The 15408-nt window shown below is 46.1% G+C and overlaps 1 protein-coding gene across 1 annotated transcript in view; it reads right to left on the reverse strand.

The window, feature by feature from the left end:
- Nucleotides 1-9489: 9489 nt before the first annotated feature.
- Nucleotides 9490-15408, reverse strand: part of LOC149326470 (acetylcholinesterase-like) — a 51856-nt gene continuing 45937 nt past the window's right edge. The window contains exon 4 of the mRNA XM_089564588.1: nt 9490-10293. Coding sequence (XP_089420714.1) covers nt 9490-10293 — 804 coding nt within the window. The remainder of the gene's footprint in view (nt 10294-15408) is intronic.

The raw sequence follows: 15408 nt of genomic DNA on the forward strand, positions 1-15408 counted from the left end.
AATATTTTTCAAAACAGGCAGGTAAGGTATGCGTAACTGAAAAAGATAATTACCATGAATGGCTTGGAGGGATGGCACAGCTGAAGGCAGGAAGCACGCATGGCCCAGCAGATGCTGGCAGCTGGCAACTGCAGATAAATACGTTCCGACCAACAGCTGTCAGTGCCAGTGACAATGTCATGAATGACGACAAAACAAACTGTCGACTGCTTCAGAAACTAAAATAAGGTATTAATATAAGAACACAAAAAGCAATGAGGTGGCCCATGACAAAATAAATAAGGAGATTGTATGTGAAACACCCATACACATTCTTTGAGTACATTTACATGACTGTCATAACCACATTGAAAGATGAGCTGGCTGGAATACCGCTTTATTTTTATGCATGATTAAAAGAGCCCAACTATTCGAATATAGCATGCGCAGGCTTTAGTTAATTACTATTAGGGTGCCTTGCACCAGCGTCTAATGTATTCTTAAATTGAACGTAGCACCCAGTCGACCAGTTTACCTTGCATAAATGAGAAGAGAGAATGCAAAACACATGCATTCAATACCAAGGAGCCCGATATCTCACGTCACAACTGAGCATGATACGAAAATTAGTAGTGCATTTAACAAATTGCACACAAATAAAAACAGCAAAACATTTGTCGAGTGGTAATGCAAGTAGGGGCAAGAGCAAAAAAAAAATACCGAAGAACACTGGTGAGTGAGGTGCAGGGAGGTCCGTGGGTAGGGTTCCGTGCCTGGGAACAGTTCCGAGCGCGGAGAACTGCTGCCGGCAGTCAACCAAGAATAAATAAGAGAAAGTGAAAATGAATAACAAACCATCACCAAATGCGAACGACCTGAAAGCGGGCCGCATAAGCGAGGCATACAGCAAAAAGCTTGAAATCCCAAATAAGTGTGCAGTTGCATCCCCAACAGTTCAGTGCCCTGAAGGAGAGGAAGCATGGACGCCTACAGTTCAGGGAAGACACAAGAACGACCTAACTGACATAATATTTCCAAATTCTGTTCCAATGGGGAAGCACATATAAAAAGTTTACAAATGACTAGTACATATGCGCCAGCCTTCCACATGCGATCACTGTCTTCAAAAAAATTTGCATGACGAATATAAGAAGTAAGCTCTGATCCGATGAGCACCAACACCGAGCAAAATCATCCGTCGTCTGTTCGCAGTTCGCCTAGCGCGAGTGCTTCATCGCGCAGCACTGCTGCTCACAATAATCTTCTAAATAGCACAAATCCATCCGATGGGTACCAGCCGCGAGCAAAATCACCCGTTGTCAGTTCCCTTGCCTGTTCTCAGCTGTCCACGCAAAAGCGCTCTCACACGCGGCACTGATCGTCGTCTGGTATCGATTTATTCTGGTATCGATCTGGTAATCTGGTATCGATTTATTCAGGCTCATCTGTTGCATTCTCCCCTCAACAGTACTGCTTGGCGTTTACTACACACCCTCGAAAAGTGATGCAAACCTCTCCGGTCACCTGCACAACATTAATGATGAACTTACTGACACCTACCCAAATGCCTGTATTCTTCTTAATGCTGATTTCAACTACACAGACATTGTTTGTCACAGCTTAGCTAATTCCACAACAACTTGTAATTCACGGGCGAAGAACTTCGTCGCCACCAGATTTCAAACAATTAGTCTATCAATTAAGCTCGTGTTACAAGAGGACCCCCAAACTTAATACTAATACTAATTAACAGTCCTAATAATAACAAAGGTAGTAACTAATACTAAACCACTTAATGCTAATCAACAGCCCTGAGAACCTATCATTGGCAGGTCACCTTCCTGAAAGCAGTGATTATAAAGTCATACATGGCCTATTCTCAGTTACCTATGCACAAAAATAGACATCCGGCAAAACAATACGTCTGATTTGTTTGGTTTATGGGGTGTAACGTCCCGAAGCCGCTCCGGAAAGTTTGACCACCTGGGGTTCATCTCTGCGATAAGGGCAACTAAGAACAGATTGAATCATCTCACTAATATGTTTGTCCCGCGGATTACTTTTCGACTTAGTCACGATAAATCATGGTTTACACGGCACCTAAAACGCATAGAAAACAAAACAAAACGCTTCTTTCGCGCAGCGAAACGCAACTATATGCGTGCTGCTTGGAAACAATACTTCGAAGCCGAAAAATTATACATACGTTCCGTACGTAGCACCGAATACAAATTTTATAAAGATGACTTATCGAGCCTATAAACAACAATCATAAGCCGTTTTGGCGAGTTTTCAACCTTAAACACTCTCGCTATATTACACTTGCACACTACTTATATGAGGTGGATATTAATCAGGATTGTGCATAAATATTTAACGATGCCTTGGTATATGTTTTCAGCACTGAAATCGACACGCCTCCACAGTTATCATCCGTTAAGTTTGAAGCCTTCATGTCTCATTTCACTTTTTTTCGAAGAGGGTATTTCATCGATAATGAAAAATGTGAAACTTTCACCGTCAGCTAGAATAGACTTCATTAAATCAATACTGCTGAGTAACTCAGGTCAGGAATTATTCAAGATGATTGGAAAACGGGAAGGGTGGCTCCAGTGAACAGATCATGTAACAGAGACTCACCGTCGAATTACCTCCATATTACATCAAACAGCATGCCCTGTAAAATGATGGAACACGAAGTTTACTCACAAATTATAAACCATCTTTGACTCAAGTGAATTATGTCATTATTCGAAACACGGGTTTTGTATGGGCCTCTGTTGCTAAACACAACTAGCGCACTTCCTTGACGACCTGCACCGTAACCTTGAGTGTGAGACGCAGATCACCCCCATATTTCTTGAAGAAAGCTTTTGATATGGTTCTTCGCCGCCGTCTACTGTTAAAACGTGCTGAGCTGGACCTACATACTAATGTTATTAAATATATTGAAGAATTCTGAAATAATCGTTTTCAAGCCGTCTGCGTTAACTGTGTTAAAGGGCACTTGTCTAAATCTCTCCAGCTTACGTAAGGCGTTCCGTAAAGGTTTGTCCTTGGTGCCCTCCTATTTCTGTTATATATTAGTGATTTACCATTGCATGATTCCTGGAGAACTCGAACATTCCCTGATGATTGTTTCATTTATCGCACAGGTAATAACTATCATGATCGTCACGCTCTTAAAATCTTAAGAGCATACTAAATTTGTGCAATGAATGCCTCATTTCCCTCAATCCTACTCATGTCCTTCACAGGCCGTCAGAATCCCTACCCAATTTCGTTATTCTACTTTAATACACTAGTTTATTAAGTAAAATTATGTAAAAATCTAGGGGTCACTCTTTCTTCTATTTATAATGGCCGGATTATATCATTGTTGAACCGAGCACTAGACTTTTTAAAGCGCTCGTTCAGTTTGCTCCACCACATCTAAATGTCTCGCTTATTGATCACTTGTAATATCCAAATTCGAATGTGTATCTGCCCACATCCAACATCAAGCATGCCTAATCACTGCACTGGAAGCTTTAAATATTAGGCCGACCGATTCATTATTCCCGCGTATTGTCCTTCACTACGGCGTCCCTCGTAGCCTGAGTCGCTTTGGGATGTTGAGTCCCCATAAACCATTAACCATTCAGCATATTCATACGACGTCTGTGTCTCATCTTTGCAAGCAAAACCTGTACTTCCATTCCTTTCTTTACAGCGCCACATTAAAAGCCACATTCTTTATCACAAATTTTTTATTCTCCTTTGAATCAAGCATCGTATATCATAGCCGTAGCACGCGTATCTTATCGCGCCAGTCATCCACAAGTTGCACGCACACCATCGCATACTACTATGTATTCTGGCTCGTTTTTTTTTTTCGAGCAGCTATGGACTGCAATCGCCTTCAGTATGACATCGTCACTATAGCTTCATCACCTGCTTTTCAGCAACATATAACTGATCATCTGAAATGTTAAATGATCATCGCCGTTTGCTTTCCTATAACAAAGTCTAATCCAACCTCTTATGAAAAAGCCCCATGAATGAGGGCCTTTAAGGGTGTAAAATTGAGCTGAACTGAGGTGAAATTTCCTAATGCAAACTTTAGTTACCTCCGATTTGCTGATTTGATTAGCCCGTGCAGAAATTAAGGGGAAAATTACAGCGCATCGACCTGTACCTTGAAGTTGTATAATTAGTTTATGATTCGAGATAGATTGTGACCATGAATAGATTGTTTCCCAACAAGGCGGACAGGTTGCTCTCAGCTAAAAAGTTCGTTTCTGACATATATTTCCAAAACTATAGGCGGCTGCTATAAAAACTACCATCTATGAATTCTAACGTTCTGCAGTCGCTGTTACAACTTGCGCTATTGAGGACACAGTGGCATCCCGACCGCCTGCCATGGTAATTCTGTCTTGTAAAGCGTGCCATCTGCGATGAAAAATCGCCAAAGAATTTCTCATGTTTTACCAGCCGTTCGAGTATGAAACAAATTTCACATCCACATTGTCGCGCAATACAAAGTGGGCATCTTCAAAGACACCATGCGGAGGAGGATCGCGGCCACTGCTAAGACAGCGCCAGTGAAGTGCTGACATTGATACGTTGCGTTGCAGTGCAGGTTTGGGCCTGTGTTCGAACACGGTACGACCATCCCTGTCGATACTTTCTGGAGAGGCTAAAAAGAAAAGAACGGGTACTTTGCGAGGAAGGATGCGGCAGAAAAGGTGCTAGAAGCGCCATTTTATAAAGATTCATTATGATACGCAGCATAAAAACACTATTCATCTCAAAATCCAAACTTTAATGCTTTTAGCAGAATTTCGCCTATTGAAACCTCAGAAAGTAATAACCCCAACCCTTCAGCGATGCTCATCTAGAGAAGAGTGGTGCGAGATGAGTATCGGCTTTGGCGATTTTTACTTCGTGAACTTCTTACCGAAAACATTACTTCCTGGTGCCTATGCGAAAGCCCGTACTCTGCCGGACAAGTACTTCACGCTAACTTCGATTCATCAAGTGGGACATGGGGTCCAAAAAAAGACATCGCGAAATGCCTTGAAAAGTGATCACATGTTGCTGTAGTGCGCTTAGTCCGTCGGTCCGTCCGTCCCAATCACCACTGCTTGAGCGAGCGTCGGTAAGGCGTGTATAGGTGAGCGGAGATTTTGTCTCCGGCAGAACTCGCCCATACGCTGCCTTCTCGCAGTTGCGCCACGCTCCGTTCGGTTGGCGGCCGGTGTTGTGACATGTGCTGGGCTCGAGAATGGTTTGTACCGGTTTAACGTCCCAAAGGAACTCAGACTATAAGAGAAGCCGTTGTGGAGGGCCCCAAAAATTTCTACCCACCATGGTTCTTTAGCATGCACTGACATCGTACAGAACATGGGCCTCGAGCACTTCGACTCCGAAATGTGACAGCCACTGCCGGAATCGAACCCGCGTCTCTGTGGCCAGCAGCCCAGTGAGATTGTCCACGTCGGGGGTTGTCTTCACAGTATAAACCGTCTGCCGCCTAGAGGAACCCAGGATTTCTCGGCGTGGAAGCACAAGCTCGTTGCCGCCGCCGCCGAGACCCTTACATTCGCGCCGGCGAAGCAAAGATGCGCTCGCATTTTGCATTAGTGAGAATGTAATTGTCCTTACAAAATTTTTACGTATATAATAAAGAGTTTTTCTTGCAATTGTCTATGATTCTAAGGTGCATCTTTCATGCAATGAAATGCGTGCATGGGGATCAGTATGCAAGGAATGTTGGCATATGTATTGCCTGAATAATGCTCTGAAAATGTCAGCTGCGTCGTTTGAGATAAACTTAGCACCTTTGATATGTCGACACACATTATCTGTATTGTACGGAATGCTGTAACTTGTCGTAGAGTGTATTCATAGAAATATGTATTTTATATTGAAATTAATGGAAAGGGTATATGTGTCAATACAACCATAGAAAACATGTTCTCTGTACATTGGCCCAGCGCTGCGGTTACCATTGTTGACCAGCAGCGCAACCCATTTTAGTGTACCACAACAGCAAGAAAATGGTGTATGAAAGCTAGTAAATTGCCGGGCGCGGACGTGCGGAGAGTAGGCGGACAGTGATACATGGTGGTAGATTAAAACAGACCCTCGCCTGATGCATTTTTTAATATACCACTGTGCTTCACCTTGGCAGGCACAATTCTGTCGAGCTCTTGAATACAACATCTACCCAAATCCTCTAGCGGGCCTGTTCTTGGACCAGTCTGCGCGTGAAGCTTATTCCAGTTGAACACCCCTGCACCCGCGTGTTTTGGTCGCTCGTAACCATGGAGACTAATAAGCCGTTATTCGACCTCCAACCGCTATGTAAGTTATTGAATAAGGGGTTGCCGCTGCAGCTACCGTCTGTAATTCGTGGTCGCTCGAAGGTAAAGAAGTCCCTCATTTTTCTTTCCTCATGATTCACAGAAATTTCTAATAAAGAGGTGCCTTTTGGGTTGAGGCATAATGGCTGTCTCGACGAATTCCTTCCCAAACGACATGATGCCATGATGACAAAGTTGCGTAGTGTCGCAAGGTAAGCTTAGTTTACTGCGCACGAAAGAAAAATATGCGCACTGTGATTGCCCAATATCCACCACTGGCATTTCGTTCCTCCAAAACACACGGCCGTTACATTAGACTCGTGCCTTTATAACCAAGAAAGAAAACATTACAACAAGGTCACGAATTTCTAAGAAGGCCAATAATTTCTTGAGGATATCCGAGAAGGTTAAGAAGAATGTAAATTCTAATTGCGCACTGAACGTCGATGCTTGATTAAATAAAACCAGAATAATGCTTCCGGATTAGGGAACTCGAGCGGAAATCCGGCTCTTTCTAGAGACACTGGCAACTGCGCCATCACCGCCCCGCGTTTCTTCCTCTAGTGGCTGAACTCTGAGGCTTTTATCGGGCACGACGCCGCCTCGGCGCTTTGGCTGACCATGTTCACTTGTTCCGCGCTTACTGTTTTCGCGTGCTGCTGGCGCCTCTTGCGTGCGTCCCTTTGAGTGCGGCAGAATGCGAGCAGATGCCCGACGGCTACATAAAGAGGCCGGGATGATTCAGCTGGGGTGAGTTTAGGGATGACTGCCGCGGCGCCACGGCTCCCAAAAAAAAAATGAGGGAGTGGCTGGCTTTGGGCGATGCTCAAATGACGCATGACGATCACAGGCCTGTGTGTTCTCACCAGAACTCTACGCAGGTCGCCGGAATCGTTTATTGCACGTGAAGTATGTGTGCAGTAAAGCAGGCCGCTGCAGTAGTGATAAAAAATAATAGGAGTCATTCATTACTTGCGACAGGAGGAAACAACATGGCGGACAGCCTTCAAAATAGCGCTTACTAAGCAGGTGCCGTGTAAATTGGGAACACGTACAATTCGTTTGGTTCACTCATCCCATGCGAGCGTAGCAGGGGACGGCAGGAAAGTACGTGGTCGGATGAGACAGGCACAGGACTCAGCGAATTTAAGGTGCAAGGGAGAGGCTTTGCCCTGCAGTGAGCGTAGTCAGGCTGATGGTGACGAGGACAACTGAGAAGTGGACTGTGGCAGACGCAGTTCACGCATGAAGGAAGCTTGTGTCTTACACAGGCAGTAAAAGTCCGGGTATGAACAATACAGACCATTCACTCTGATACTCGGGCGTGGTCGCGGAATAGCGCGCCATTGAAGAGCATCAAAGCTGTCGAGTGGTAGGGGTTTGTGTACTTTAACACCCCGAGGCTGCGCGTAAGGTGCGGGAAAAGCCGCATTGGAGGATCCAAGGTTCAGTGCAAACGCAGAAACGATATTACTTGGACTGCGTTACCGTATTGAAAGTACAGGTGCGGTCATAAGTAAACGGAGCACGTTGTTGCGTTCGAAGTGCAATCACGCTTTCTCCATTGGTAATGAAAAAGCGTTGTTTGCCTACAAGAAAGCCCAGAAACCTTCGCTACCAGCATGGGCGTACCACTGCTGGAAATTTCAATTAGGTGACGCGTGAAAAATATTCGAAGACAGTTGCGCGCTCCGATTAGTTTTGTCCGCCCCCGTACCAGCTCTACGCCTGCGCTAAAGCCACATTTTTTAACCATGGGGTATTTATTAGCGCGCACGGACCCTGCGATACTTGATTTCGTATTTTACCCGAATCGAAATGTGTCAATCTTTGACCTGCGACTGTAAAGTCAGAAACGTGGGGCGAAATCCGCTCAAAACAATCCCGGAAAGAGAAAGAAATGTAGAACTGCGAGCTGAGAAAATACAGCACAAAGACACGAAGAAAATGTAAAGCGCATTTGTTCCGCAGTTTTTGTTTGAAGACAGCATTAAATTTCAGATTTTATTTCAGATACCACGTGGTTACAGACTCTCAATAAAAAAAAATGGCTTGACAAGAACAGCCTGCTGTTGCACTGATATACTGACACCGCGCTCAAGAGATGCCCTTTCTCTAAAGAAAACGGATGCACGAAGCAAGTTTTCTTCGCGTGCAGGGTATGCCGACAGATACAGGTCAGCAGGAAAGCTAGCCTTCCTGGCCGACAAAATACGTGGAGGCACTGAGACAAGGCTCTGTTCATAGGCGTCCGCGGCGTCCTCTGGCCCAGGCTGTCTATCTACCCTTTAAGTTTCTTGAAGTGGCCAAGGTCCTGGTGACAGTCATAATTTGAGTCGTCACAAGCAGAGCGAAATCTTATCTGGCTAGTGGGATCGTACTTTGAGACTGTAACTGAATTGTCATGTGCGTCTGTGCCGCCACCGCATTGGTATAGATACAATGTCCTGATACCAAACAAAAACTGTTCTGCCATGCTTGCTGTCGACCACCTTCAATTTGACCTGATACCCAAACTATCACGAGCACTACCTTGCAAGGTAAAGACACAAATAGCTGTAGGTTCTTTCACGAATGTTATTACGAAACTAAAGGTAGAAGCAGACAATCTTTAGTCGACTGCACCGCGGCTGATTATTTTCGAACGGATCAACCTGCGGGCAGACATGCGGGAGGAGGGCAAAACCGTCGCTTTCCGGAGGCAATGCAGGTGTACAAGAATTCATATTGTCCCCAAGCTCAAACGCAGGATCACTCTCCAATCGGGGAAATCGCTTTCCCGTCTGCCATGAAAAAAAATGTCTAGTAGGTGATATGCGCAGCTAGGCACGAGCACGACACTGAAGCAAAAGAATAATATCCTCAATCGGAGAAGAAGCTGCCAGGATGGAGTGAAATCGATAAGGAGGAAAAAATATTCTTTCCAACAACTAGTTCTCGTTATTGTTACAAAAGTAATGTTTCAGTGCCACATGATTATAAAGAAAACACTATCGGCTATGCTTTGTGTGCCAGAATTCCGAGTGAGCAAAATGCTTAGATATAATATAATTCAGAGATAAATATCTCTGCATAAAATATAATTAACGTCACACAAACAATATGGCCCGTCGAATACGCTCCTCTGGACTGAGGTGCAGCATCTGACTAGCGACTTCTATTATGGTGACAGGATAGCGTTGATCATATTACTAATGAGTGCTGTGCGGCTTGCATCCACTCGTGCATCGATGACCGCTAGCAGGCTTAAGTTCTCTAGTGTCGGTTCCAAGTGCAACACGTGGAGATCGGTCAGGGCCATTTCCTCCTCAATAACGTCCCCTTCCCTCTGGTTGTGTACCGGGCCAACGCCGCCAAACACGAACACTCTTTCGCCAGTGATGCAACAGCCGGGGAACCACCTGGCAGACGGACGAAAGCCATGCGCCTTCACTTCAGTCCAGCACGATATCTCAGGGTCGTACTTGTGAATGTCTGCAAAGAAAGTGTTCTGCAGTCGATTGTGCCCTCCAAAGATGTACAGCTGTCTTCTGTAGACAAAGGCTGAATGCCCGTATCGACCCACGGGGGGAATGCCTTGTACGTGCGGGCGCACCCAGGTCGAGGTGGCCGTTTCCAGATAGTATAGAGAGTTGATGCTTTCAAAGCGACCGGTAAGATAAGGGTGTGCTCTGACTCCTCCCCAGACATACATGCGGGTCCCGATTGCAGAGGCTGTGTGGTAGGACAGCCGAGCCAGATGCTCTCCATTGGTGGGGATGCGATGCCACTCCATGGTATTCAGGTTAAGCACGCTCACCTCTTGCGAATAATCCTTGTCACCAAAGATATACATGCGCTGACCCACTACACAAGCTGAGGTGCCGCGACGCGCTGTCAGCGCTACACCGGAAACTTGAGGGCGGCTCCAAGTCATGGTGCTGGTGTCGAAACGATACAGGACGCTTCCCGACTGCGAGCCGTCCTGGAAGCCCCAAAGATACGCGCGGTGGCCGTAGGCGACAACGGTGCAACGGAAAATGTGAAGTGGTCCACCGTCGGCCGGTAGCTGTGTTTGCACGATATCCCACCGCTACGTTGCAGGATCGAAAATGAACACGTCGACGAGGTTGCTTAAGGGGTGAGGGCCGTCCGCGTGAAAAGAATCGAACGAGTAGACCTTGCCGTTGATGGAGATGGCACTGTCGTTGACCCGCTCTGGAACATCGTTCAGTCGCACAGTCCACATGTTGTGCAGGCAGCCAGTACTCTCAGAAACGCGGCTCGATTGTTGCAGCGATTCTGCCGGCGTCAAAGGGCCTATTTCTGAAGCAGCGATATAGTGAGCACTTTCCGCCGCACGTGCGGTCGCAGTAATAATAAGGGTGAATATATGTGTCAGATATTACAATATTCTCGCTATTTCATGATGCGTAAGTGGACGAGCACTTACAAAAAGAAACTATAAAGTTGCACAGTCGCCATGCAAAAGAATGCAAAAAACGTCATAACGGGCATAGCAGTGGGCAAGAAGGCGCTTCAGTGATTTTGCAAGCGTGTTACTGAGCGAATTACTTTCTTGACGTTGCGAGCCACGTCCTTAATGCTTACTAGTTCACTCGTTAATAGGACCCATCATACCGAATTGCACTGACACAGAATAAATCTTAGGGAACCTTATAATATTATGTGAACGATATCTTGGTGATATTCTGCTGATAATTTTTTTTTCGAAAATAACACTTTTTTATTTTCCCACCGTTACCATGTTCAATTTTAGCATGTAGCAGTGCTGATTCAATTGTTATGAAGCGCCAGCCCATTCACATCGTGAGCAATAACCTATCTGTTCGGCTCTATCCCGGTAAATAAAAAAATGGCACAAGGGCGGATAATTAAGAATTGCTGTTTGCTTCTCGCAAGGGGAGCCAAGAATGGCCCAGTAACCGTACATATTTCTGGAGAACTGGCGTCGTGTCCCGCGATCACAGTGCTTTTAATAGTAGTGCAAGTGAAAAAAAAATATGATCGCTAAGTTTTGCTTTTATTCGTGAAGCTCGCACAATTTTTAAGCAGTTGCTTTGAATAGTAAAAGATATTTCCTTTTCTAATATCGCACAAATGGCAAACAACCGCTGGAGACAAGCTACCAGCATCTATGCTTGATATATAACATCCATGCGCAGCAAATGAAATTCATTCACACGTGGAGAGCCTGAAAAGAAACAGGAAAATACCATTTTATAAGAGTTCAACAGGTGCGGTGGTGACAGTGATTCTTATGCGAACATCGCAAAAGCTTGTTCCAATTCTCCATTCATGACATTTTACGTACACCCAATCGGTAGCTTGCGGTTACTTCCAGCTCTTAATGCTGCCTCTCAACGGCGAGTTCTTCCCGGTCTGTCGCAGAGAGCACAGTGCTGTGTGATGCAGTCGCTACATCTACTAAGGAACCAAAACGAGCTTGAGAAAGCAGCTTTCTTTTCAAAGACGCTCTCTTTAGAAGGGGCGTTATCGCAGCCTCATCCTTCGTGTCGTACTGCCGCCGCACCGTCTGCAGAAGTGGGAAGGACCGAACCATGTATACAACCTGAGGCCGATAAGCATCTAGCGTCCCTGCACTCCTCGCATATAACACCTACTTCAGGGGGCAGTTGGAAGTCTGTGGAAAAAAAAAACGTATCAAGGTATAAGAAGATATGCTAGTCATTCCATCTAAATGACTGATATTACGATGGAGACTTTTACTTTTAGTGCGATAGCGCCTATAGATGGCATTCCTCGCCTTTGTGTTTTGTTTCCTGCTTATCTGAGATCATGAAAGGCAGTTTACCAGTATCCCTCAATAGAAAAGCACATAACAGCTGTATCTTACAGACTCACCTATGGGACAGAAACGCGGACGCGAACGAAAAAATTCTCCCCCAACACTGCCACTGCGTTCGACTTAAGGGCGTTAGCTACGGGAGCATCAACTGTTTACATTGGTTTTCTCAGTAAACGTGGAGCAGACCTAATCCGGACATCCACGAATGTTTCCTTTTCGAAAACATCTACTATGGAAAGCCGTCGCGTTGGAAGAGCTTGTTATTCGGTGGCATAGCGGGTTGAGTGCTTACTCAAGCGCAAATACTTCGTGCCTGGAGAGAACGGATGGAGAGAACGGAAAGAGTTTGTTATTTTGTGCGAAGTAAGGCAGCTGGCGATTGGTTTGCACCGCAGTTGTGCTTCCTGCACAAACTGTGCTACGATTGTGAGCAGCAGCTGAGCACTGCTATCGAGAGGTTGCGCACGCCTTTTCTTCTTCTTTGGTGAGCAAACTACGAAGAAAACATTTCATCACTTGGAGCGACAATGAGGCAATCATGTGCTTTTGTACAGTGAGCATCGTGGACCGCCGTCGGACAGCCGTTTCGTCCAAGCAGGACGAAACTACCACCTGACAGTATTACAGGTACGTTCACTATATAATTTTACACGCTAAACCGGATGCGTTTAATTTAGTATTTAAACGGATACAACGCACTCCTGACTGCTGTGCGACTTCGTCCGCCGTACGCAGGACACATTCACTGCGAGTGCCGTGTACGCACCGGTGTTTGGCTACGATAGAAAGACGATCTGTGCGCAGAAGGCGTAAAATCCGACTTCGATGGTCATTTTGAGTACTAAATCTTGCTGAAGGCTAATATGAGCCACTGGTGTGATTACAACGATGTACCTCTGTACTCTCACAATGAGCGAGTGTTTGCTGCGGCGGTGTATAAACGCGGCTCCTCTTTCCAACTTATTTATAAGTGTTGGTTTCTCAGACCGCATATATTTGCTGCCTATGTAAAAAAAGACAGGAGCGATGATCGCCTGTGACGCTGCATTTTTTTCTAAGTTACATTGGCGATTATAAAATTCTTGGGATTTCAGAGCGGTTTGTATGTTGTGCCTTGCATTTGATATGTATACAGCCACACAGTAACATAGTGAAACTAAAGCTGCTGGATGTTCTCTTGGTTTCCATTTATTGTTATGCGTCCAGCAAAACTTTATTTTAGTATGCACCGTAGAATTTGAGCATAAAAGTTAATATGTATGCAGACTTCATTTCATTGCATGTGCTCGGTGTTGTGAACGTGAATTTCTAACACAGGAACGCTCCCAAGGATGGCGTCCAGGCCTGCGTCTCAACGAGCCTGCGCGTCGTCTTTGTGGAGAGTGTTGCGCGTTCGGCCGGTGAGCTACAGAGACGCTCCCCAAGGACGGCGTCCATGCCTGCGTCGCTCCGAGCCCGCGCGTCGTCACCGCGGAGCGCGTTGTGCGTTCGGGCCGGACAGCTACCGGAACGCTACCGGGGTTGACATTCAAGCCTTGCAGGCCAAACAACCACCAGGACGCTCCTGATTGGACGAAAAGGGGCGGGAGTCTGTGCCGACTCTATTTAAGGGCTCCTGTCTTCTTTGTCTGTGTCATTTCCTGTTGTTTTGCCTGACGAAAAGGGGCGGGAGTCTGTGCCGACTCTATTTAAGGGCTCCTGTCTTCTTTGTCTGTGTCATTTCCTGTTGTTTTGCCTCGTGCCATGTATCGTGCGTCTCGCTGCTTGTAAATATGTAAATACATTTACCTTTTTTTCACGCTGCTCCTTATCAAACCCCCGTCTCTTCATTGCTCCGGCCGGTCGGCGACAGCGGACCCGCGTCCCGGCGACATCGGAGAACCCGCGTCTCAACATCGGCTAACAAGCGAAAATTTTAAGCATGTAGAAGTCTTCTTTGAAGGGTCAGTTCGTTAATGTTTGAAGTTAACGTGGCGCGAAAGGGACACGGGTGGAAGGAATGAGCAAAACGTTAACTCCAGACTTGAAGCTTGTGTTGTAAATATCACGTGGCCATTGGTTTCAAGCTCTCAATGCATGTGTACGAGGTCTGTTAGAAAAGTATCCGACCTTTGGCCGAAGAAACAAAAATGGCATAACTGGAGCGTTGGAAACCTAATTACCTTCAAAGTAGTCTCCTTGGGACTCAACACACTTCTCCCAGATGTGCTGGCACTGTTGGAAGTATTCCGAAAAGGCCTTTTTTGGAATGGAGTTTAGCTCAGCTGTCGTTGCAGCCATAATGTACACTCTTGTGTGAAATCGCGCTCCTTTCAATGACCTCTTAATTTTGGGAAACAACCCGAAGTCGCAGGGGGCCATATCGAGAGAGTAAGAAGCCTGCTGAACTACAGGGGTCTGGTTTTTCGCCAAAAAAGTCTTAATCAAGTGCGAAGAATGTTCAGGAGCATTGTCGTGGTGGATGCGCCAATTTCCTGTTGACCGCAACTCCGGTCTCTTGCGCCGCACAGCATCACGTAGGCGACGGAGGACATCCCTGTTGTACTCTTTGGCCATTGTTTGACCCTGGGGCCTGCGTACTCGTGGTGTGCCACACAGCGAGAGTCCAAGAAAGCAGTCAGCATCACTTTGACGTTGCTGAACATATGGCAGGCCTTCTTTGGTCTTGGGGACGTGGAATGCTTATACTGTGACGACTGGGATTTGGTTTCCGGGTCGTATCCGTACACCCAAGACTCGTCACCAGTGATTATGGTGTTGATGAAGTCGGGGTCACTCTTTGTGGAATCCAGCGTGTCCTGTGAGACTTCAACACGAAGCTGCTTTTGCTCCACCGCGAGCAGCTTCGGCGCGAATTTCGCCGCAACTGCCTTCATGGCGAAATCTTCGGTGATAATGGAATGTGCGGAAAAACTACTGATGTCCACCTCTTTTGCAATTTCTCGTATAGTCACACGACGGTCCCGCATCACCAGAGCGTTCACTTCGGCAATGACCTGGCCATTTCGGCATGTTGATGGCCGACCGGAGCGTGGCTCGCTCTCCACCGATGCGCGGCCATCTTTAAACCAGTTGTGCTATTGCTTAATTTGTGTGCTGCTCTAAGCATCATCACCGAAAACCGTCTAAATATTCCGAATGGTTTTCACTTGGCTGACTCCCCTTTTCTGGCAATATTTGATGCATTAGCGCTGCTCCTGTCGCACCGCCATTTTGCTTGCACTGAAAAACCGACGAGAGCACTGCGCACTGCTTCACTCAAACGCTGCC

This window comes from Amblyomma mixtum, chromosome 10 (genome assembly GCF_055824585.1).
Source record: "Amblyomma mixtum isolate Tamu chromosome 10, ASM5582458v1, whole genome shotgun sequence".
In the NCBI taxonomy this organism is placed as follows: domain Eukaryota; kingdom Metazoa; phylum Arthropoda; class Arachnida; order Ixodida; family Ixodidae; genus Amblyomma; species Amblyomma mixtum.